Source organism: Musa acuminata, chromosome BXJ2-10 (assembly GCF_036884655.1).
Source record: "Musa acuminata AAA Group cultivar baxijiao chromosome BXJ2-10, Cavendish_Baxijiao_AAA, whole genome shotgun sequence".
Lineage (NCBI taxonomy): Eukaryota > Viridiplantae > Streptophyta > Magnoliopsida > Zingiberales > Musaceae > Musa > Musa acuminata.
In genome coordinates this window covers 15,474,074-15,500,000 of record NC_088347.1, presented here as the reverse complement: position 1 = coordinate 15,500,000, position 25,927 = coordinate 15,474,074, and the positions used below count along the sequence as shown (strand labels likewise).

At 40.1% G+C, this 25,927-nt stretch overlaps 4 protein-coding genes across 8 annotated transcripts in view; 1 reads left to right on the top strand and 3 right to left on the bottom strand.

Annotated features, from left to right (window-relative positions):
• Positions 1–570, top strand: part of LOC135625871 (delta(12)-acyl-lipid-desaturase-like) — a 2,051-nt gene extending 1,481 nt beyond the window's left edge. The window contains exon 2 of the mRNA XM_065130985.1: positions 1–570. This exon is cut by the window's left edge and continues 795 nt beyond it. Within this exon, the coding sequence (XP_064987057.1) occupies positions 1–362 (362 nt within the window). The 3' untranslated portion in view covers positions 363–570.
• A 2,009-nt stretch (positions 571–2,579) lies between these two features.
• LOC135624157 (uncharacterized) lies at positions 2,580–6,564 on the bottom strand. Its single transcript, XM_065127562.1, has 2 exons — positions 6,180–6,564; positions 2,580–3,147 (listed from the first exon to the last, which is right to left on the bottom strand). Exons 1-2 carry the CDS (start codon positions 6,357–6,359, stop codon positions 2,974–2,976), a joined length of 354 nt encoding a protein of 117 aa, XP_064983634.1. The 5' UTR covers positions 6,360–6,564; the 3' UTR covers positions 2,580–2,973.
• A 1,208-nt stretch (positions 6,565–7,772) lies between these two features.
• On the bottom strand, positions 7,773–10,128 carry LOC135626019 (cation/H(+) antiporter 15-like). The gene is made up of 2 exons (XM_065131208.1): positions 9,157–10,128; positions 7,773–9,038 (listed from the first exon to the last, which is right to left on the bottom strand). The coding sequence occupies exons 1-2, from the start codon at positions 10,126–10,128 to the stop codon at positions 7,773–7,775; spliced, it is 2,238 nt and encodes a 745-aa protein (XP_064987280.1).
• A 1,102-nt stretch (positions 10,129–11,230) lies between these two features.
• On the bottom strand, positions 11,231–12,803 carry LOC135581248 (uncharacterized). Of its 5 annotated transcripts, none has more exons than XM_065131129.1 (3): positions 12,732–12,803; positions 11,558–12,540; positions 11,231–11,465 (listed from the first exon to the last, which is right to left on the bottom strand). In XM_065131129.1, the coding sequence occupies exon 2, from the start codon at positions 12,332–12,334 to the stop codon at positions 11,588–11,590; it is 747 nt and encodes a 248-aa protein (XP_064987201.1). In that variant the 5' UTR covers positions 12,335–12,540; positions 12,732–12,803; the 3' UTR covers positions 11,231–11,465; positions 11,558–11,587. The 5 variants fall into 5 exon arrangements, with proteins under 5 accessions (XP_064987201.1, XP_064987202.1, XP_064987204.1 ...); XM_065131130.1 differs by having other exon boundaries at positions 11,231–11,460; XM_065131132.1 differs by having other exon boundaries at positions 11,231–11,409.
• Between the last annotated feature and the right edge of the window lie 13,124 nt (positions 12,804–25,927).

The following is a 25,927-nucleotide window of genomic DNA, read 5'->3' as shown; positions in this document are numbered from 1 at the left end:
GGTGGCTTGTCCTCATCACCTACCTGCAGCACACGCACCCGGCGTTGCCCCACTACGACTCGAGCGAGTGGGACTGGCTGCGGGGGGCGCTGGCGACGGTGGACAGGGACTACGGGGTGCTCAACAAGGTGTTCCACAACATCACGGACACCCACGTCGCGCACCACCTCTTCTCGACGATGCCGCACTACCACGCCACGGAGGCGACCAGGGTGATCAAGCCGCTGCTGGGCGAGTACTACCAGTTCGACGGGACTCCGCTGCTGAAGGCGATGTGGAGGGAGGCGCGGGAATGCATCTACGTGGAGCCGGACGAGGGGAGCAAGCAGGAGGGTGTCTTCTGGTACCGGAAGGAGTTCTGAATCGATCCGTAAACCAAAAGAGAAGATTTGGCGAGGGAGGGAAAGGAGGACGCGCGGCGGCGGCGCTGTCGTTGCTACGTCCTCTTTGTGTTAGTGCCTCGTCTTCGTAGAATCGGATAGGAAGTCGAAGAAGAGAGAAGAGACTGATAGGGTTGTTTTTACTCGTTGGTCTCCGATAATGCTCTTTCTTTCTTTCTTCCTTTCTTTACCATGGCATTTGGGATTTGCAGCGATTCTTCGCGACCTAATGTTTGGTATCAACCATAAGCCACATCGATCGATCTCAATTAGACCCACATGGCTTTTCTCTCACTCTTATTTATAATATAGAATACCTAACCGTTTGAGATTAAGAAAATATTCTTGTAATTTATGATGACACGAAAGGTTAGTTCGACTTTTTTGTTTTTTTTGTTTTTTGACATGTTAGCATATTCTGGTAATCATCGAAGTTAGAGATTCGATCAACAAAGTTTCGGCCTTTTTGACAAGTTGGGATGCAAGTGTCAAGTTTCAAGGGAACGATGAATATCACGTGATATATATATATATATATACATCGTCTATTCTACTATCGGGCCTACGCCAAGAAACAAGGATTAGTAGGGTGCTAAGAATAAGAACCTATTCCTTAATTTTCCTGGACTTTCATTTAATACAAATTAATATGGTATCTTATCTATTTAGGAAAAAATTATTAAAGAAAGAAAAAAAAGAATAATACGTCTGATATCTTATTGTTCATAAACGGAGCTGCTACTTGTGAATCCATGCCTAGTTGTTGTAGGACTTTTGAGCTTTTATTAACGAGACAAAAAAATAAACAGGCTTGACAATTTTTTTTTTCTTTTGTGGAAGGACTATAGAGGCATATAAAACTACCATAGTACAATATATATATATATATATATATATATGCAAGGATGATTTTGTCTTTTTTAACAAAAAATCTCTCTCTTTTTTTTTTTAAATAAAGAAACCTCTTTTTTTTTTTTTTGTCATTTGGTACCTCTGCCTACAATGCCTTTAATTGGACCTTCCACACTAACTCCCGCTCTCACACCCTATGCACCAATGCACCCTTAAACAAAAATACAATGTGTTTTTTAATAACCTTACACTAATTTTTCCACTTCAACAAAAATACTATAAGCTTTAAGGGGCACCGAATAGGAAATCTGAAAATGAGAACTTCTCATAAAAAAAAAAAATCCTAGGTTTTTTTGCAAGAAATCTCCGAGTAAACCAAACATCCGCAAATGGAGATGGAAAAAAAAAAAAAAAAAGTAAGAGAAAAGGGAACAACTTTCTTCTTTAAACCTCACCTTTAATCTACCAAAGGTGAACAGAGGAAAAAGAGGACAAAGGGGGTGAAATAGAACTCATGAGTCTGCAGGTCCAAACAATTTCGCTTCGCACTCCAGGAAACAACGGGAAATCGCTGAGCTCCTCAAGGAAATGCATCGATCTCTTGGAATTCATGGAGGAATCTCAGCGTGTTAGGGCCATAAGCTCCTCATAACTCTCATCAAGTCCCACTCGCCTAATAACCCTTCCAAATCTCCATTTTTGCTGATCAATGTCTTATCTTATCCTTGTGTTCCAACTCAGCAAGTGTGAAGCATAAGATTAAGATCATATCGCTTATTCTTTTAAAATGAATGCTATTAAATAAAATCTTAAGATGATATCAGAATCAAATATTTATGTTCAAATTTAATGTAGACCATTAGTCACCCATTGAGGGTCGTTATGAATATAGATTAAGATCACCTCTCATATAGATTAAGATTTCAACCGATTCGGAGTATTTTTCCTGTTCCCCCATTGAACAAAGATCAATTACTTCCCATCTCGAAGTAGCTGAAAATGGAATAAGCAAAGCTAAAGATCCAACTGTGCTGGCATGCTACCACCAACAAACAGATCATACTAAATTATTCGAGAACAGTATATACATACCACGTTATGTTACTATTGAGCCTATACTTTTGTGCTTGTGCATAGTGGCTTATCAGTGTGATCAGCCACTTCCATGCTAGCGGGGTGTCTCATCCCTCCCATTACAACACCTGCGCCACAAATATGCCATATCATTAAGCATGATGTTAAATCTCACTACATGATGGTAACATTTATGTCACCCACAATTATATATTATTTGTTTTCTTCCCATATATATATATATATATATATATATATATAGGCTCACCAGAAGAAAAGAACCACACAAATAAACTTTATTTGTTTTGGCAAACATAAAACAGAGAAAGAAGAACTCAAACAATAGACAAACAAAATAACTCCTACTATCAGAAAACTCATGCAGTTTTGGCATGCACAAGGAAAGGTCATGAAATGGTAGACAAAACTAAAGCAGTAAGACTCCCTTAACCTGGCATTCTGCCAGGCCTGATGAGCACTCCCTCGCCCGAACCATGCCATTGTACCTACAACACAATGGGTTACAGAGTTTCCTGTGGATAATTTCATTCTAAGGGAATTGTTTGCATATGTTAAATGATCTTCAAGCCTTTATAGTTCTAAATAATAAATTTAACCCTATATAATCATGATGCTTTACAAATTTAATGTTCCTCATCGCTTGCTGTCATTTCTTAGCCTTAGAGAATCGGAGGCAACGGTACTTTTCTCCGCTGACGGTGATCTCAAGAGCACCATCTTGGTTATCTTGATTTGATGCAGTGCCCGTCAGAACACTCTTTTCCTTCTCTAGATTTTCTCTCTCCATCTTCAGCCGAGCCTCCTGCCGTGCAATCTCTGCCTGCAAAAGAAAGATCCAAAAGGAACATGAAGTCTTTGAGTTGAGAAACGCTATCAGTATTCAAGCATTGGTTATAGATTTCAAGCAGTAATCTGAAAGGAAATATAATATGCCATGATACAAATAGTAACAGAAGTTTCACCTGACTGTATACATCCAACATGCTGAGAATTCTTTTCTTAAGCAATGTAAATCATATTGAGACACTGGAACTAGGGCATGTTCAGCAACAAAAGAAAAAAGAAAAAAAGAAAAGTTTATCTTATTTTATTCTCAACTTTCAGAAAGTTCCGGTGATTGAAACAGAAAATGTAACAATGCAAAATATGATTTATTTTAAAGGAACCTTTTTGACAAAGTTTACCACAAGAACAGAATTACTATAGTGAAAAATGCCACCACTGCAATAAGGGTAATGTCCCAACTGCCAGGATCTGCCATATAGATATTTTCCCATCATTAACTTTACTTAGGGTAATATCATTGTTTAAACTATAAGCTGTCATTTTTAATTGTTTCTTTAGAATTTTCTCGTGTTTCCTTATATATCTTCTCACATCACTTACCACTATAGAAAGAAATAGTGGTATTTGGATTCGAAAAAGATACTAAGCAGGTCTATTCTTGGCTGAAGTTTCCAGATTAAACAACTCAGAATTTCATAATAATGAATACAGTGGAACAACTGAACTGTTCAAAATGTTACAGTTAAAAATTGACCATTCAACTCTGATCTCAATTCCCTAAACAAACCATAAGCTACAAGACAGGCTTTGAAACTAGAACTCCTAAAATGGACTTCATGAAATAAATAAGTACCACAAAACTAGAAAAGATTCATGTAATTCTCCTCATTCAAATGTTATCCTCATGTTTCACATCAACAACAGAACCTCTAAACATTGGTAACAGTTGCTTCTTACCTAATGGATAATAGCTAATCAGCTGAATAAATACTTGGGTTCAAATTCACTCCTGATACACTGTCAACTAGAGAGTAAAGGTCATGTTGTCATTGGAAACCAGGAGTGTGTATTCAGTACTTAAACCAGATCTAAAATACTTCCATACAGCAGGATCTAAAATAGAAGCTTCCTAACACAATGTCAAGCGGTGAGTTAAAGGTTATGTTGTCACAAGAAACCAGGAACATACTTTCAGTACCTAAACCAGACATATAATAAGCAAGTCTACACATGATTGATCTAGAATATTATCTTTTTCTCGAACCAGGCAAATAAACTTAAACCACCTCTTCAATTTCCTAATGTCTGATATCCCCATGAATTTTAAAGATTCCTACCTCACAGTTGCCAAAAGTTCAGAACAATTCAGCTTCAACAGATGGCATATTATTGTCAGTTCTTTCTACAGGAAATTAGGAACATTATGGTCATGTAAATTGTAGAAGCAATCTCTACCTCATCACAAGAAAATATGTGAAGTGGCATCTAACTACATTTCCTGTGGGGTGTCGCAAGAGCCTGAGAACATTAACATAGTTGTAGTATCCAAAACAGAAAAAAAACAAAATTCCATTCAAGCTAATCTCTGCTTATATTGACTGGCAGATAAAGCACCAATGCCAAATTTCAACAAGTGACAATTTTCTAATTTTAACAGAGCCCGGAGAAGCCCAATCTAAATTTTCTAAAGCATACAATTTGGTGAACGCAGAAAAGATGTGTATCATCTATTTTATACAAATCAATCCCACGATGCATGTCAGTAGCATTCATATTGAATAGAACTAGATGTAATCGCTAACATATTTCTGGGATGGTCCTATTTTTGTTGATCTAACATATCCTTGATATCAAAAAACCTTCCAGATGAGCTTTGCTGTTGCAAAATCATTTGCAAGGCCTTTTTGGCCCAAATGGATATTCTTTTCCAATTTCCATGCATGTCACTGAGAACACCTAATAACTCCTATGCCAAGGATATGTTGAAACCACTCAAGAAAAACAAACAGAAAAATTTTAATGAAAGCACAGCATTTCAAAGGGAGTAAATGTGGAATTCGGTAATATAAGGTCCTCAGAGAAAGTTTGAGGATACAGAAATAGCACTCATATACAAGTAATAAGGTTCTGTTTCTAACTTCTAGGACAGTTACAGTCCAGAATAATCCATGATTAGAAAGGAAGAAAAACAAATCTAGAAAGGAAGAAAAACAAATCTAAAGCATGACACAGCAGTGCCTCTTGCATCAGCAGAGAAAAGTGATTTTTAAAAAAGATAGAAAAAAAGGTCTATGTACACAATTATCTGAGGTAAGCTAGATGGCTTGCTTCCTACCAAAAAGCTGTATTAACAGAAAAATATTTCCGGCCATTGACTTATGATCACACTAACACAATGTTTCGAGGAGAGTAAGTACAGATGTGTTTAGTGATAACTATGAAAGCCAAAAAAAAAAAGGCCGTTTGCATTGCTTCACTTAAATAACGCTTGACAACCCGTGTGTTGCGATGAAGCAACTTTCTTATGGCATCAGGACTCACCGTCGATCTGTAATGAGCAATATCTTAAGAAATTAAAGGGTCATCACATCTTATATACTTAACCACCCCTCATCAAGTGTTCATTCATCAACCGCTGGCATGACAAATTCTAGAACCACATTGCGCGAGCATCTTTATTGTAGCTTAGAACAACTAACAAAGAACAAGAAAGAAAGTCACTTGCAGTGAGCTTGACACTGAATCTTAGGTTTCCCAGAAGATATTACTTCAATCTTCATCCCATCCTCCATACCATGCGATTCACGTTTTGCTGAAACTGGCGAGTCCGTAATATACGAATCCAGTTGGATATGTGCAATAATTAACACATATCGATGTCTCATATGAAGCATCAACCCTTAGATGCGGCCCAATCCACTACGATGGTTCTCTCAAACCAAGAAAACTGTGGATTCACGCATCCCCAGTTCAAGCTAATGTTAAAGAAGTCAAAAAGTATTGGAATGATGAGAGAAAGGAAGAAGATTCTCAAAGAGAGGGGAATCGGCGGAAGAATAAAAATACCTCTCGGCGAGAGAGCTCGGCCTTCCAGGCGGCCTCCCTCTCGGCGACCTCTCGCTCCCTCTCCTGGATGTAGCTCTGCATCTCCCTCTCCTTCATGATGCGGTCCTGTATGTCCGCATCCAGCGCCTCCTGCAGCTCCCTCACGAACTTCTCCACCACCGCCTTTATCCGCAGCGACATCTTAATCTCCTCCCCCGATGATCACACGACCGAAGCGGAGCTCTCCTACAGTAGAGCGCCGCCGGATACACGGTTTCTCGGGCAGGCAATCGAGGGAAATCGCCAGTGATTACTTTTAGGGTTTTGAGACCGATTAGACAGCGCGCAAGTCGAGTCCGCGAGCTGTTACGAAGAACAAACCATTTGTTTTGGCCGGAAAAGGTTTTCTGCGTTACGATGCTTTATTTTTTGGTTTTTTTTTGTGATAGTAATTAAATGGGATTTCATGTTATGAGTGGGGATTTCTTTTTAATTTTATATCGATGAAAAATTGCAAATAATATTCTAAAAGAGAATCATTGATGTTATGGGACGGTAGCAGAAGTCATAGGGAATCAATCATTGATGATGAGGGCAGAGAATATAATAAATAATATGTGAAGATTGTCGACACGTTGGAAGTTGCGTTGCCTTTTACTTACGTCCTCCAACGATTAGTGGATTGGAAGTGGATGAATCGGGGGAGGGAGTGCCAAAGTGGCATCTCGTGAGGAGTCAGTCGTATGGCAACGACATCTCGAGCGACCACTAACTACGACGCTTACCTCATGTTTTATGCGGTAGACGTTCGTTCGTCGGGAACCGCCGGAAATACAACACAGGACGATGATACATGAAATTGAACGAAGATTAAAGGAATAAACCACGTTGATAAAGATTGACACAGTTCATTTTTGGGAAAAAAACAATATTTATATTTTAAGTATTTTTTTAATCGATACCTCTTAAACAGTAGGCTTTATTTTAAAAAATACTCCAATTATTCTTCAAATTTTTTTTATCATCATAATAAAAAAATTATATAATTTTATTTAAAAATATTATAAATAAGTTAAATAAAATTAAAAAAAATATTATAAATTATTTTATATAATATCATGCTCTAATTATAATAGTTTAGAAACAATCTTACCCAGATAAAATTAAAATTTTAATTTATTATAATATTTTGATCATCATAATAAAAACATTATAAAACCTATTTGAAAACATTATAGATGATCCAAATAAACTCTTAACCCGTCAACTAAAAAGGATATTACTTTTATAGTATACATTCCTCAAATCCGGATGATTATAAAAAAAAAAATTAATATTTTGATTAAGATATATCGAACATTTTGAATGGTAAAAATGTAATGTATCTTTACAGAGCTAACTGAGTAATGGACCTCCTTGTAATTATATTCTGATTGAATTGCCAAATCCATTGCTCCAAATCCAACTATTATTGGGCGTTGCTTACTGGCCAAAAGCTCGAGCAAGCAATTGCAAGTTACTGCTCGGCCTTCGAAAACCCCTCCATCTCTTATCTCTCGCGCCTCGTCTGCATCAAACAGTTGCCTTGTGGCCAATGATTGACTTAACGAAGCCTCACACTCTGGTACCAGGTATCTGTTTACTAGCACGGTGGTGATCGGCCTTGTTCATGTAGACGCGCCCCTTTGGCTCCATCATGGCGTCGGCGGGCGCCCCTCCCTTGCCCTGCTGCAGCACGAGCACCGAAGCCGTCGTCCCGAAGTCTGGCGATGCCAACAGGTCCCCGATTGGCCCGAGCTCAGGGCACTCGCTCCAGTCCGTCAGCCCCGCCGTGAGAGGCGACTCCTTCCCGTGTCCCCTCCCCACCACGTACATGTCTTGTATCCCATCCACCCCTCTTATCACCGCCACCGTTTCCTCCGCGTTGCTCACCACTCGCTCCTCGTACTCCGCTATCCCTCCTCCCCACCTTTCCCGGAACTCCCCCACGCACTCCTCGTCGATCCTCCAATCCCTCTCCTCGTCCTCCCCCGCCACCGTCACCACCCTTTCTGTCTTGGGCGATCCACTCTGCGAGTGGGCCCTGGCCGCGTGCACGAAGCGCAGCACGGTCACGTTGATGGCGGGGTGCCCGGCCATGCGCGACGCTAGCGCCAGTGCCTCCCGGTCGTCCGGCCCACCGAAGAAGAACAGTGTGATGCGACGCGTGGCGCGATGGCTTCCCAGGCCGCGGTCAATGAGGATGCCGACGGAGCATGGCGCAGCCGAGAGGACACTCTGGTTGATGGCTCGGCAGGCCGGGTGATTAGGGCGCATGCCGCCGTCGACGGTGTGGTGCTTGTGGAAAGGCAGGAGAATGAGAGCGGCGTGTCGGTCCTCGGCCGCGGAGATGACGTCCTCGTGCATGGTGGCGTAAGGGGAGATGGCAGTGAGGAACTGGATGGACACGCCGCCTGCGTACTGGTCGTAGGACTCGAAGGCGTGGAAGATGTGATCGGACTGGGCCTGTATGCGGCCGTGGCCGTGGCCGTGGGCGTGCTGGTTACCGCTGGGGGAGGCGTCGGCCGGGGTGGCGTTGAGGAGTATAGCGGAGGTCCTTCCTGTGAGCTCAATGAGGTGGAGGGCGTAGACGAATATAGGGGAGCGCTTCGTGGGGTGCGATATGTCGAGGAGAGCGATGAGACCGGGTACCTGCCGGGGGACATGGACGCAGGTGAGCAGGCGAAGCTCCGAGTCCGGGTTGGGCCACCAGATGGTGCGACGCTTATAGAACACCAGGCGCTTCGATGGCCTCACCACGGCTTTGAGGAGCGGGCTCACCAGAGTTGTCACCACCACCGACATGACGACCAGGATTGTGAATGATTGATTGCCCAGGATCTGCAATTCCATCGGATGCAACCAGAGTCATGTTATGTACAGCATGCATGCCCAAATCATGCAATCCAAAGATCACACCAAATGAATACAAACAGAACGAGAGTTCGGAATCAATTACCATCTTACTTCTGCCGATGTTGAGGATGATCACGTCGACAAGACCTTTGGTATTCATGAGGATACCCAACGACATTCCTTCGTGGAGAGGCATCCTATACGTGGCAGCCAGAAACGCACCGCTGGCCACCTTCGACGCGGCGCCGGCCAACACCACTATTATCAGCAAGACGGTCGACCCTGGGTCCTTGATGCTGTAGACATCCGTCCTCAGCCCGCTGATCACGAAGAAAAGTGGCATCAGTATGCCGGCCACGAAATCCTCCACCTTCTCAATGAGCGCCTCCCCCAGCGGTCCATTGGGCACCGACAACCCGAACACGAAAGCCCCGAAGATGGCGTGCGTCCCCAGGGCGTCGGCGATGAAAGCCCACACCATCACCCCCACGAGGAGCACACACGCGTAAATTTCGTCCAGATCCTCGCCTTCCGGCGTCCGCCGTTGCACCCAGAGCACACCAGGCTTCAACACCGCATAGCTGAAGAGCAAGAGCGTTATCCCGGACAGCACCGTCCACAGCGACGACAGCAAGTCTCCGTCGCTCTGCGCCAGCCCTATGGAGAAGGCCAGCAAGATCCACGCACAAATGTCGCTGAGCATGGCCGACGACAGTGCGAGCCGCCCGATCTCAGAGCCGACCAGCTTCTGCTCGGCTAGGACGCGGGCGAGGACGGAGAACGAGTTGATGGAGAGGGTGAACCCGAGGAAGGTGATGAAGGCGGCCTCGTTCGTGGCCTCTTGGAGGCGACGGTGGATGAAGATGCCCGAGAGCGAGCCGATGGCGAACGAGGGCACCATGCAACCGGCAGCGAAGGCCAAGGCCTTGGCACCCTTGCGCTTGATCACGTTCTTCTCGACCTCCACCCCGACAGTGAAGATGAAGTAGACGAGTCCGAGGTGAGACATGGTGTCGAGGATGATTAAGCTCCTCAGAGGGAAGATCATGACATTGAAATCCGGGATTCTTCCCATGATCGATGGACCCAACACGAACCCACCCTAGCATTCATGTGACGCAACTGACGACGTTAGCTGATCACCGCGGTTAAAGGCGGTCAAATGAGGGGGAGTCGGTTAGAGCGAGCTTACTATGACGTCAGAGATATAGCGATGCTGGCGGAGGGGGCGTAGGACAAAGGCGGTGATGCGAGTGCTGATGACGACAAGTATTACCTGGAAAAGAAAGAGAGGGATGGAGAAAACCAAGGGGTTCTCTCCCTTCCAAACGCCGAAGCTGCTGGACATCGTCCGGGCGTAGCACACAAGCGGGGCATGCGAGGCGTTGCTTCTCGCGAAAGTGAGGTACTGTATCGGCGAGTTCGTCTCCATCTTTTTGCTTGGCTTGAGGACTGTTGCGAGGCGAATGAGGAGAGAGAGAGAGAGAGGGTGAGGAGGAGGATGGAAAGCAGGTGGTGTGGGTTTGGCAGTACCGACGAGCAGTAATGCTATTATTCTTCCTGGTAGACCGTCATCCTCTTGGCGGATCTCGTGTGGTGAGATCAACAAAGATTTGGTCAAATGTCAACACAAAATAAGTTGGGCCTTTGGTCAAATCTACAACCCAAGCGATGCTTTGTTTACCCCTCCAATTCCTACCAACTTGTCAATCCGATACCGTGGACCCACCACAACCACAAGGACCACCGCCTTTGGTCAGCGACAAATGAGGCCATTATTCAAACAGACAATATTTATGGCCTGAAGCAGAAATCTAAAGATAGTCACACACACACACCAAAAGCAATTTATCTTTATATAAAATGTTCATTGTCTCACCAGCACTAAACCATGCAAGGGACAAAATGCAAATGAAGACTAGGCTATTGTTCCAACATGGCCAACAGAAATCATAGCAATCTGATCATAACGTCAGTCTCACCAGCTCAATGGCTTGTTAGTGTAAAACAAGCATCAAAATGCAAAGAATTATAGCACGGATGGGCGAGTAGGATGCAGGGAAAATATGCCAATTAAAAGCCCATATCATAAGCAGAAACAAACAGCAATCAATACCGACAAGTTCACATAGTGATGGCATCTCCAATAATGACTATAATGGCAAGAACAGGACATCTAGTTACTACCAAAAATTTTGTATTAGTTCAGTTGTTTAAGGACATCTATAATTCCACTCCGAAGTTACATGGAATTAATAACTTCCCCTCTCAGGTCAGCAAAATCAATGCCTACAGGTAAAACCAGTCAGTTGAAGAGTCCACAAAAGCTGCGTTTGAAGCTATTACTCCCAAAGCTCTGCAAAATTTCTTATCAGATTGATCAGCTCTTGGTGAACAAGGCTTCAGCCTACCCTTTAAGGAAGTAAATCAAAATAAAACAAATAATGATGGTTATTGAAATAAGCTTTTTACAGCAAATGCGCACCATAACAAAAGCTCTTTACCTGTAATTTTCGTCAGGAGAGCTGGAATGATCAAGTCAAGCCGGTCCCGAACTCAAGCTTTCGGCATACTCCAAGCCTGAACGTCCTTGAGTTTGCTGCTTCTCTCCTGGGTGCAGGAGGGCATGTCCCTGCAACCCCTGTTAGCAAAGGTAATAAAATGGGTGTCTTGAGACATTCAGAAGTGTCACCATGAAGCGGAAAGTTCTTAACCGATGTCTCCTGTATCCGATTTAGAACAATCAGTTCGAGAAATGATCGAAAAAACAACTCCAATAGGTCATCTTCCTCGACAGCATCTTCAGAAACATTGTGTTTGACCTGTTGATTGGAATCACCACAGTCATTGAAGTTGAGCTGCCGCCGAGGAGGTACTTGGGTTCCCTTCAGCATCTTCTTTCTGGGGGCAAAAACCAGTTCTTCTGGCCCAGGGGCAAACGGATCAAAGATGTTTCCCGATGGTGTCCGGCAATCCAGAATGGAATCAAGCTCCTCGGACTGGTCGGAAGAGGAGGGAGGCTCCGAACTATCTCTATCCGGAGAGGGTGTCGGAGGATAAACTTCCCTTCCACCGATGAGCTCGATGAATGCATCATCTCGAACTTCTGGGTGGTCATTGTCCTCCACGAAGGGAGCCTGCCCGTAGATTGCTTGCCCACAATTCTCCATTCCCTTCAACCTGAGCACAGACTCCATCTTGGTGATCCCCGTCACATCAACTTCCACGGGTGAGGCTTTGGCCACCGGCACGCTTTCGGAGTCCATTTGCACAAGGAACATTACGGAGACCTAATTTTGTCGTACCAGACAATGCCCCAACAATTCCCTTCCTGGTTCCTTCGGGTAGACTGTAAGGGATATAGTCTAATGTTCCAATCTCTTCATCGGAACATCCAGAGATGCACCAGGAAAGTTGGATTTGTTCCACAAACGAAGAAAGGAAACCAGAAACAAGGCTGGCAATAAGGAAAACGCTTCAACTTGATCTGGTAAGCCAAAAAATAGTGCAAAATCATCACAAAAAACAAAAGATGTGCGACTAATCAACCTTGAGAAATCAGTTTAACTTAGACTGCTAATCCTTGAAACGATCAAAACCCTAAGAGAAGCTAGCATTTCTGCTGCCCTCCAGAGCTATGGAAGAAAGGATCAATGAAGTAGAGAAGAGAGAGCTTACTCTGCGACAGACGGCGGGGAAAGAACGGCCAGCCGATCGAAAAGCAGCAATAAAGAACTGCACCCGCCCACGGAGCGGGCCCGAAGAAGACAAAAACAAACGAAACGGCGCTCATGAAAGCAACTACGCGACGATTTCCAAATCGGACGGCTCTGCTTGCGGCGCGCTCCCGTGATCCTCGAGAGTGGTCTTCGTCCAGTCGTAACTCGCCACGCAGCGGTATCTGCGTGCAAACTAGGAAGACGATCTGTTTGATGGGGTCCAGTTGTTAAGCCAATATCTAAAGAACACGTGTTCAGGTATGAAGCCTTGGGATAACGATTATGTGATGTATGGACCGACCAGCCAATTACCAGAAGTCCCGCTCTCCATGGTTTCCCAGCGCGGGCCCATGGAAAGGAGCTTGTCCATCTCAATCTCCTAGCTGTGACACGGCACCAGTCGTCATCACTAAAAGCAATTGGGCCGTGTGATCTTAACAGGAAAAGGTCGTCAACATCTCGTGACTTTACGTCAAATGATTGCTAGCACCGAGTGCATAAGCCATAATGGCTTTATAGCGATGACGTACGATGATGAGGGCAGCAACTAAAAATAGTCTTAGCTATGTACACTAATGCGGGGTTTGAGCCAAACAAAAGGGAGTAAGTAATCTAAATCATGCAGAGTTATCGTCGTTGGATGTGTGGTTGCAACCATCCTGACGGATCTGAGTTAGGTGCTTCCAATTACTATATGAAATATATAATTAACTAAAGAACCAGATAAGACTATAAAAGCTTAAATCCTCACATTATAAAGTCATGACTCTTAATAAATTCGCACCTAAAGCACACACCATAAGATTCGAATCATACTATTACATGAGTCACCATATCATTACTTTTTATTTTATATATTTATATATATATATATATATATATATATATATATTACTTCAGAGTTCTGATTTTATTGAGGTTGATTATGCCTTTCCGCCTCCGGGCCCCTCTTTGATAGCACCTAGGTTATTTTTGTAGGATAGATATATTATTACACTAAGATCGTTCTAACTTGGTTTAACATCAAAATTGTAGATTTGACATAAAGAACTATTGTGGAGAGCTAGCATGAGGCATGGGCGTAGAGAGTTGTTGTAGAGAGCTGGCCTATGAGGAGCTAACATAGAGAGTTCGCGTGAGGCGCCAACGTAGAGAGATGGTGTGGAGAGCTTCTTGCCTATAATGGGAGTGAATTAATCTGGGAGGATATATGCCTTGCTCGTGAGGAGTCATCTCATAGTGCCTCCTCAACCGTGCCAAAGATCCGGCACGATAGGTCTATTAAGACCAAGTTAGCACTAGGAGGGAGGGTGGGGTGGGGGGGGGGGGGGGTTGTAGTGGTAAATTAGTACTTTTGATTCAAAAATCTCATTCGATAAAACCTCATATTGAAAATGTGCTTGACTTGAAAGTATGTTCATAAGCATAGTGAAAGTAATAAGCCAGTAAATTAGTTTACAATATAAAGTATAAAAGAAATGCAAATCAAGTTTTATAGTGATTCGATCGTCGTGACCTACATCCACTCTCAATTCCTATTCACTTGAAGCCATCAACTTTCACTACAGATCTTTTTTTAACGGGCGAAGATCAACTACCCTTATAACTTTTTTTCTCCTTTTCACAGGCTCAGGAGAGAACCTTTACACCTCTTTCTTTTAGACCTCACTCCTCCCTTATAAACCTTCTAACTCTAGGAGGAAGAGACTTACTAAACTTAGAGAGATTACAACATTTTTTAACTTAGAATTTTTTCCCTTTCTACTCAATTCTTGCATCTCCATGCAGGAATAGTTGGAGTATTTATAGATCCCAAATTGCTTCAAAATAGTGCCAAAAAAGGTCTTATCCTAGGTTTCCCGAGTCCTGGCGATGCAATCGGTTGTGCTGGACAGTAGTACTACTTGCAACACTGACACTAGACGATACTATTGCCAGTTCTCTCTGACATTGGGTAGTACTATCGCGTAGTCTGATAGTACCACCACTTGAGACAGTTTGGGATATTATGTCTTGGTAGTACTATCACCCAATCTGATGGTACCACCACCTAACATAGTCTTAAAGACTATGTTTAGGTGATACCATCACCCAGTTTGGGCGGTCTCACTACTTGGGCCAACTATGGGTCACTGAATAGGCCTTCCACTTGACCTAAAATAGTCCTAATATGGGCCCAGTTGACCCCTAATTGAGTTGGCCTAATTAAATTCTAAACCAATCCAATTACAACTAAAACTACCTCAATCTAAAAAATTATTACAAAGCATTAATCACATGTTGTTAGACATGTCATTGGTTCATCCAGCACTTCGTTCAACCCTTCGACGCATCGTCCTCTCCTTCGGTATATTACCCAATCGGCATATTATCTTCCCATAATATCCAATCTCCTTAGTGTAATATCCAATCTTCTTAGCCCGATGTCCCAACTCATGACACGAAGCCTTCTGCCGACACATCGACCGATCCTCCAACCCGACATCTAATCTCCTAACATATTCCACTTCGGCCCAACATTGATTCTTTTTACTTTAATTGTTTCTTCATGATCGAAGTTAGTCCTACGTCACTTAAAACACATATTAGATCATAAACTCTATTAATTGATTTTATCATCAAAATTCAAGATTCAACAATCTCTCCATTTTTTATGATGACAACTAATTTATGACGAAGTTTAAACCAAACTCTCCCTATCAATATGCCATATTGATAGAAACATAAATTTAGACATAAATTATGAATCTAAGCAATATGTCATCATAAAATTATGCATAATCAAAATTTCAATACATCATTCTATGTATGATCATCATAATTTCTCCCCCTTTGTCATCAATAAAAAGGAGAAATGCAACTATCAAGTTTTAGAGATATGTAAGTTTAGTAATTTAACAAAATTTTCATCACTTTAGAACACACAAGCTAATGAGTTTTTTCTTCTCTTTTCAGAAGTACAAGCTAGCAATTTGTTCCTTTCTTTGTAATGTTCAAGCTAGTAATTTTTGCTTCCTTTGCAATGCGCAAGCTAGCAAGTTCTTTGAGAATGTGAAGTTTAGCAAAGTTTTTGCTTCTCTTGAGATAGCAACCTTTTACTTCTTTTTATAATGTGCAAGCTAGTATGTTTTTTGCTAATTTTTGTGATGCTTAAGCTAGCTAGACTTTCTCCTTTGAGATATGCAAGCTTGGAATTTTTGTCATTCTTTACAAGCTAGCAATTTATTTTTCTTAAGATATGCAAGATAGTAATTTTCTCTTCCCCCTTTGTTATTGCCAAAAGGAAGGGAAGGATACAATAGTACAAAATATATCAATCATTACATGAGGTATACAAGCCATAAATACAAAGGAATCATGTTATGAAAGATATAATATCAAAGATCTTGAAGGATTAAGTCATGAATACCAAAAGACATGATTTATTTTGACAAATCTCCCTTTTAGTAAATAACAAAAAGAACTTTTAGGAGATCAAAGATCTTGATTTATAAAAAAATCTCAAGTATTAAATATTGAGAATTTAATATCATAATTTAGATAAAGACTTTCCGATTGCAAAAAGAGTCATGAGAGAATATATAAAGGATCTCGATTCATGTATAATATATCTCAATTCATCATGAATCATAAAAAAATTAAGTTATAATTTCAAAAAATCATGATTCATTTGAAAAATTTTCTTTTTTAGTAAACGATAAGAAATCTTACGAGATCAAGGATCTTGATTCAAAAAATCTCAAGTATCAAGTTCATGATTTAGATAAAACTCATTCAAATTTAATTTATCAAATCATCAAAATCACTTTCTTAAGATATTCATAAAAATAACATAAATAAATTCATTAATCTCTTTTTGAAAGCTCGATAAGATTTTAGGGATAGAGACATTTTCAAGAAAAATATATTCCCCCTTTTTTTATATGTTTCAATTTATGTGATTTGATTTTATATAAGAATGCCAAAGTTTTTTATGCCAAATCAAAACATGCATCATAGTTTAAAATTGAAAGAGCAAATCTCATCATAGAAATTATCAAGATTAATAAACTATAAATCACCAAAAATCATCGTTACTTCAAATCATCATGCATAATTAAATCATCAAGCATGATTTAAACATAAAACATTTTCAAAATTATTTTGTTTTGGCTAGTGAGCTTATAAAGTGTGTTGGATCTCCGGTCATAGGCCTTGAGCATCCATAATAAAAAAAATATCTTTTGCTCCTAGCTTTTAATTTTAGAGATGTCTACGAGAATGGTGTGCTTGTTCTAGGTACCCATTTAGTTTTGAGTCTTTCATGATTTGATCAATTATTCTTAGCTTTTGGCATTAAGTCATTCATGGTAAATTTAAGAACCCAAACTAACTTATGTAAGTCATACTTTTTGAATGAACATTTACATGCAAAATATCCATACCTACCACAAAAATTATAATATTTTCATGGGAAATATGTAATGTAGGTCCTTTAACAAATAAAGTAGTTGGCTTTTGTTAAGCGTTACTCACAAAGTCAATTCCTTTCTTACTACGAACATGACTCTTTATATTTTAATTTTTTTAATTTAAAGATTTGCTACCAATTTTAAATTTTTTTTAAATTTGTTATAGTAGTGAATTTTTCTTTTTTATAAATCTAACTCTTTACATTTAGTGCAAGAGCTTCACATGCAATTATCATGCTCATTTTTTAATTTTTTTAATTCATTAGAAAGAGAAGAATGATCTTTCTTTAATACTTATATTTTTTACCAACTAGTTTACATTCATCAAATAAATCATGGAAAGCATCAAGTAATTCATTGTAAGATAAATGAGATTCAATTGAGTAATTTACCTCTATTGAATCTCAAATTTTGATGATGAAACCAATTGATGTGTTTATGATCTGATCTGTATTTTGAGTGACGCAGGAAGCTTCAATCTGGGAGAGACAATTAAAATAGGAAGAATCATGTTGGGCTGGAATGAAACATGTTAGTGTTAGGAAAGGGGTTGGCACTAAGAGGGGGGGTGAATTAGTACAGCGGTAAAAATTACGTCGATTCAAAACTTCATTGCGCTTAAATCCATTTCCGATGAAAACTGTTTCGTAAATATCTTAACTTGAAACACATTCGCAAATGTATTGAAAGCAATAAGCTATTAAAGAGGTTTGTAGTAAAGATAAATTGCTCAAAGTAAAATGCAAACCAGATTTTAGAGTGGTTCGGTTGTCGTGTCCTACATCCACTTCGCCAATTCCTCTTCCGTCGAGGCCACCAGCATCCACTATCGATCTTCCTTTAATAGGCGAAGATCAACCTCCTTCTTATAGCTCTTTCTCCTTTTATCGGGTTTAGGAGATAACCCTTACACCCCCACTCACTCCTCTCTCAAACTATTCTAACACTTAGAACTTTGAGAGGAGTTTCACATAAGATTACAGTAGAGTTTCTTTCCTTTTTACTCTCAATACTTGTGTTAGTTAAACATGGATGAGAGGGGTATTTATAGGCCTCAAGTTGATTCAAACTTGGAGCCTAAAAATATCTCATCCTGGGTCTTATGGGTATGGGCGGTACCACCGTCTGTGCTGGGTGGTACCACCAACAGTGTCAGTCTGGCACTAACATTGCACTGGGTGGTACCACCACTTAGTCTAGCGGTACCATCGCCTTGGAGGTTGTGTTGGGCGGTACCATTGCCCAGACTGGTGGTACCACCTCCTACAGCCTCTCGGAGGCTGTGTTTGGGCGGTATCACCGCTTGACACAATCTCAAAGACTGTGCCATGATGGTGCCATATCTTGGGTCACTATTTGGGCCTTTCATTGGGCCCAACACAGTCCTTACATGTGCCCAACTGGCTTATCATTGGGTTGGCCATAATTTATTCCCAATTACATGCTAACTATGAAATCTAAGGCATACTTAATCTAAACAAGTCCCTAGGTCTTGGTTTCTTTTGGTGAGTTTTTGGCGAACTTCCGACGATCTCCCGGCAATGTTCCAACGGACTTCCGGCAAGCTCCTGGACTTCACGACGATCTTCTTGGCGAGTTCTGATGAGTTTCTTTTAGCAAGCTCTTGGACTTCTCGGTTGGTTCCTACAGAACTTTCGACAAATGTTTGGACTTCCGATGAACTCTCGAACTCCCAATGAAATCGCGTCCTGGACTCCAGGACTCCATTTTGCTTTATGCCTTGCTATCGTAGTTAATCTTATATATGTAAAAACATACTTTGATCTAGACAATTAATACTAAGCATGAATCATGTTGTCCAAAATGTCATTGGTCCATCGATACTTCGTCCGATTCTTCGGCGCATCGTCCTCTCTTGCGGCCTATTGCCCAATTATCCAATTGAATCTGCAGCTCCGATATCCTTGGCTCAATATCCGCTCTTCTTGGCCCGAAGCCTTTTATCGATATATTGACCGATCCTTCGGCCCAACGTCTAATCTTCTAATATGTTTTCCTTCGGCCCAACATGATTCTTCCTGCTTTAATTGTCTCATCCTGATCAAAGCATCCTACGTCACTCAAAACACAGATCAATTCATAAACACTTATCAATTGGTTTCATCATCAAAATTCGAGATTCAATAATCTTCCCCTTTTTGATGATGACAACCAATTGATGATGGAGTTTAAACAAACTCCCGGAGTTTAAACAAACTCCCCCTATTAATATGCCGAGACTCTTGGATTAAAAAATCCAAACAACATGTTATCATAAACTTATGCATAACATAATACTTTTCCCCTTTTGTCATCAACAAAAAGGAGAAGTGCAACTAGCAAGTATTTTTAGACATCCAAGTTCAAATTATTGCATAATAAATCTCAAGTTTTATCATCATCACAAGCTAACAAAAATTTTGAGTTTTACATCATGTAAGCTAGCAATATTTAAGATGTTCAAGAAGGCAACTTTTACCTCTTGAAATATGCAAGTTAGCAATCTTTGCTTCTCTTTTGAGATGAGCAAGCTAACATATTTTTGCATCTTCTTGACTTGTACAAGCTAACAAGTTTACCTCTTTTCATGATATGCATGTTAGAAATTCTTTCTCACCTTTATCATTGGCAAAAAGAGAGGAATAATAAAATAATAGTGTAATTTATCAATTTTTAAATTATGATAAAAATAAAGTGTCATTCTTATTTTAATATGTCATAATTGAGATAAACCTTGAATTTAAATTTAATTCAAGTCAATGCAATTTTAATCATCACATTCATTTTATCTCATCAAGAAAAATTAATTGGGTGATGAATACAAGGAGTTATACAAAAATAAATCATATCATGAGAGATAAGATCATGTAAATACCAAAAGACATGATTCATGTATTAAATCTCCTTTTAAATAAAATACCAAAAAAAATTATAGGAGTACAAAGAAGAGATATTGATTAAAAAAATCTCAAGTAATAAATCCAAGAACTCACACGAAAAATCATGATTCATTTAGAAAATCTCCTCTTAAGAAAATACCGAGAAGAAACAAGGAGAAAAAAAGATCTCAATTCATAGAAAGATCTAAAGTTATAAATCTCGAAAAATCAAGATAAAGCTCGTTCAAATTTGAATCGTCAAATCAAAATCATTTTCAATAGTTAAAAAAAAAGGACATAGATAGATTCATTAATATCTCATTTTTAGATAAATCGATAAAGTAGAAAAAAATTTCAAGGAGAAAGCTTTCCTCTTTTTAGTTTGTTTCATATAAGCATGCCTTTGTCCTTTTTATGCCAAATGAGAAAATATATATCATCAATCGTTTAGGATCGAAAAATAAATTTTGTCAAAAAAACCATCAAGATCAATAAACCATAAATTATTTAAAATTAATCATGCATAATTTCGAAATTTATTAAGCGTGATCATTATGCATGGCATCAAGACATGGTTTCAAAATATTTAATATTTTCATTACATAATTATATCATTATGCATCATCGAAATTGATTTCATAAAGCATTTTCCATCAAGACCATTTTGTTTGTTGTAGTCATGCATTTTTCTTTTTAGGTGAATCAACTTTTCAAGCTTAGTTTTCCATACAAAAGCCATGCATCATCATTAAGCATAATATCAAACTTCTTAATATTTTCATTAAGACATCAAGGATGGTTTCAATCAAAATCAGAAATCATCAAGATACTGATGAATATCGGATTTTGATGATGAAGTCAATTGCCATTTGTTATCTAATCTATATGTTGAGATAAGTGTGCAGGATTAACTACGATGAAAGTAAGATATGCAGCAGGAGTTGTGCCGGAATCAAGACAATGATCACGTTGGGAGTTCGAGAGTTCGACGGAAGTTCGGACAATCGTCGGAGGTTCTGCGGGAACAAATCCGAGAAGTCCATGAGCTTGCCAAAGAAGCTCGTCGGAACTCGCCAAGTGGATCGTCGCAAGTCCAGGAGTTTGCCGGAAGTCCGCAGGAGCATCACCGAGGGTTCATCGGATGATCGACGGAAGTTCGCCGGAAGAAACGATTGACGCACCAGAGCAAGTTGCAATAAATGTCTTAGGAAATATCATAGTTAACACAATAATTAAGTTGAAAATAGGAGGTGATCCCATTAACTTAATCTTGGGGCAATTGGGCCCTTGAAAAACATAAGTTGGGCCCCTGAAAATCACAAATTGGGCCGAATGGATCAACCCATTCGGACCCTGATTTCTGTCGGGCGGTTGAACCGCCCCAGCCAGGAGGTGGCACCGCCTGAGCTCGGTCTTCGAGTTCTGGCAGGAGGTGAAACCGCCCCTGACAGGAGGTGACACTACCTAAAGGCTCAGTCTTCGAGCTCTACCAAGCGGTGCAACCGCCTCAGTCAGGAGGTGCAACCGCCAGATCCCGGAATTCCGGGATTTGACAGTTTTGAGCTCGAAATTCAAACTGGGTTGGGGCCTATAAATACCCCATCCTTTCAGCACTGAAAGAGCACCAAAAACACATCGAAATCCTGATCTTATTTTATGATTTTTAGAGCTCAAAATTGTTGTAAAGGCCGAAAGTTCTTCTCCCTCTTTTCTTCCATGTTCTGATCTTTAAAGAGAGGAGAGAAAATTCTGTAAGGGTTGTCTCCTAAGCCCGTCAAAAGGAGTGAAACTGTAAAAGGGTGGTTGGCCTTCGCTTATTGAAGGAAGGCCTCTAGTAGACGTCGGTGACCTCGTCGGTGGAGGAAGCCAAAAGTGGATGTAGGTCAAGATTGACCGAACCACTCTAAATCTCGGTTTGCATTTACTTTGAGCATCTTATCCTTACTGCAAACCTCCTCAATAGCTTACTGCCTTCTGCACATTTACGATCATGTTTTAAAGTTCAGTATTTTCCGAATCGGCATTTAGACTTAAATCAGTTTTATCGTACGAACATCATATTTCAGTTTGCGCTTACATTTTAATTTTCATCATAACTGCAAACTGCCTTCATAGATTTCCTTTAACTACATCTCGCTTGATTACAAGTTAAAGAGATTTACAAATCAACTTTTCTACCGAAATCGCTTTTATCATACGAACACATTTTTAATCGTCGAAAGTTTTCCGCTGAACTAATTCACCCCCCCCTCTTAGTGCTCTTGATCCTAACAATTGGTATTAGAGCGGGGTTAACTCTCAAACGGATTAAAACCCAAGAGAGATGGCATACGTCGGAAACCAAGAGGGCCATTCTATTACACATCCACCCATGTTCAATGGGACGGACTACACCTATTGGAAGACCTGAATGAGGATCTTTCTTATTTCTATGGATTTTGAACTTTGGAATCTTGTCGAAAATGGATTTTCGAAGTCTTCTCTTCTAATGATCGATTGGAATGAATTGGAGAAGAAGGCTTTCGCTCTTAATGCAAAGGCTATGAATGCCTTATTTTGTGCACTTGATAAAAATGAGTTCAACCATGTTTCGATTTGTGAAACCGTATTTTATATTTGGCACACACTCGAAGTGACTCATGAAGGCACAAGTAGAGTGAAAGAGTCAAAAATCAATCTTATGATACATTCTTTCGAACTTTTCCGGATGAAACCGAGTGAGACTATTGGCGACATGTTTACCCATTTCATGGATATCGTTAACGATCTAAAAGGACTCGGAAAAAGTTTTTTGGATTTTGAGCTCGTAAATAAGATTCTAAGATCCCTTCCTAAGAGTTGGGATCCTAAAGTCACTGCTATTCAAGAGGCGAAAGATCTAAACAACTTCCCTCTTGAAGAACTAATCGGGTCATTAATGACCTACGAGATGACTTGCAAAGCTCATGAAGAGCAAGAAGACATCCTTCCAAAGAACAGGAAGGATATGACACTTAGAACTTCAGAAGACCACTTGAGAGAAAACTCAAGTGATGAGGACTGTGACGATGACTTGGCACTTCTAACAAGAAAATTTAAAAAATTCATTAAAAGAAACAAGTTTAAGAATGAAATAAAAAATAAATTTGAACCCAAGAAGGACCAAGTTATTTGCTATGAGTGCAAAAAGCCGAGACACTACAAGAGTGATTGTCCCCATGTCAAAAATAGAACATCAAAGAAGAAGGCGCTCAAAGCAACGTGGGATGACTCGAGCGCGTCCGAAGAAGAGGAGTCCAACACCGAGCAAGTTGCTCATTACGCCTTAATGGCCATCGGGGAGAAGGTAACAAATTTAATAGATACATATTTATTATTTGACGAATTATTAAATGCCTTTCATGACTTATTTGATGAATGCAAGATTATTAGTAGAAAATACAAATTGCTAAAAACGGAGCATGATAGTCTTACTTGTAATTTTGATAATTTAAAAACTGAATATCATAATAGTTTAGGTTCATGCATAAAATGCCATGATCTAGAAACTCTCCAAAAGGAAAACTTGCTACTTAAAGACACCTTGAAGAAATTCGAGGTTGGTAGTGTTAGGATCGGAGCGGCACTAAGAGGGGGGGGTGAATTAGTGCAGCGGATAAAAACTTCGATTTTAATCAAAATCTTTCGTACGTTAAGAACGAAACTTGAGAAATTTAACTTGAAGGCGTATTCTTGAAGTTGCGCAACAAGAGTAATAAGGAACTAAAGCAGTAAGAAGATTTGCAGTAATGTAAATGAAAATAATAAAGAGCAAACCAGAGATTACGCCGATTTTTAGAGTGGTTCGGTCAAATGACCTACTCCACTTGCGAGGCCCCTCTTCGATGAGGCTCCCACCTTCCACTAGCAAGTCTCTTGAAATGGAAGGGCAAACACCCCTCTTACAACCTTTTACAAGCAGCTCAACCTCTTACAAATTTTCAATAAGAAAGAAGGAGGAGAACTCTCTAGCAAATTGAAAACAAGACTTGCTAAGACTTTCTAAGACTTTTCTCTCAATCAAAATGCTTCTCAAAAGTTGTAACCTCAGCTGAGATTTGAGGGGTATTTATAGGCCTCAAGAGGATTCAAATTTTGGGTTTCAAAATTTGAATTCTTTTAGGGTTCCTGGTGCTGGAGGTTCCACCGCCCAGCCAGGCGGTGCCACCGCCCAGCACTCGGGTACTGGACGGTGCAACCGCCCAGCCAAGGAGGTGTCACCGCCCAGCACTCGGGTGCTGGGCGGTTCCACCGCCCAACTAGGCGGTGCCACCGCCTACAGTGATTTCAGCCCAACTACAGTGTTTTCAGCCACTAGTTGGGCTTCAATCTTGGCTCTCTAGTTCGCTGGTTTAGCTTAATTTTTAGCCTAAACCAACTCTGACTTTGGGCCCAGTTGGCCCCTAACCAGGATATAGGATTATCTCTTAATCCTAATCCTAATTACAAGTGGACTACATAACCAAAACACATCCTAAGCAAATTTTCAACCGCGAACGTCGAGTCTTGTTCCGGCGAGCTTTCCGACGAACTTCTTCCGACGGACTCCCTGCAAGCTCCCAATCTTTGTGATGACTTTTAACGAGTAGCCGAGCCTTCTCGGTGATCTCCGCGAGCCTCCGACGATTTCTTCGGCGAACTTCCGACACGTTCCCGATTTCTTCTCGGATGGTTCCGGCAGCATCTCCGATGATTCTTCGGTCTCTTAAACGTCCATCGAGCTCGACTCCGGTATCCTTGCTTTATGTTTTCTGGTTATCGTAGTTAATCCTGCACACTTAACTCAATAATATGGATTAGATCAATTAACCCACCAATTGATTATATCATCAAAATCCGAGATTCAACAATCTCCCCCTTTTTGATGATGACAATCGATTGATGACGGAGTTAAACATAACTCCCCCTATCTATATGCCATATTATGAGAAGATAAAAAAAACACTTGAATTCCATCCCATTGGATTCAAGCATAACCCGATAAGTTCTAATCGTAGAACTCTATCGTTATCCTCATTAAACAATAGTAAGTACGAAACTTTGATGAAAATCTTTTTCAAGTCGAAAGATAAGAGACAAATTTTACTATGACAAGAGATAAAGATTTTCAACTTGAATTGCATGATTATACATTTTAGACATGCATTCAATATGATCAATCAATCTTACGATATTTTCAAGGATTTTGCAAGGCATATAAGATAATCATCGATCGATCACTTTTCTCAAGGATTTTGCAATTCATATTTTGTCATGCTATTAAGAATGATATAAGTCATCACTTTTCTCCCCCTTTGTCATCAACAAAAAGGAAAATGAGACTTGAAGCACATTTTGTCATACAACGATTTTATCATTGAAAATTAAGTATGCAAAAATATTTACGCAGAGTTCATTTTAGAGGAAAATTCAGCATGCATTCATATTATCTAATCTCTTCTTTCTATGAATAATAGAAATTGTAGATGTATAAGAGAGAGATTGGGATAAAAAATTCAAGTAGTAATTTCACGAAGTCAAGATCATAATTCGAATACAAACTCATTCAAATCGTCAAATTCATGAAAATCTCAACATTACTTTTTAATCATCACATAAGGCATTTAAAGAATTTTTGAAACATAGGAGAATGATGAATTTAAGCATACAATGTTTCAATCAAATTCAAGTCATGAATGCCAATACTTTCATATTTGTAAGTATCAATTCATGAATGCCAAGTGATATTATTTGTGATTCCAATTTTGCAAGATCAAGATTATGATTTAGATAAAACTTATTTAAATCAAATCGCTAACTTGAAATTC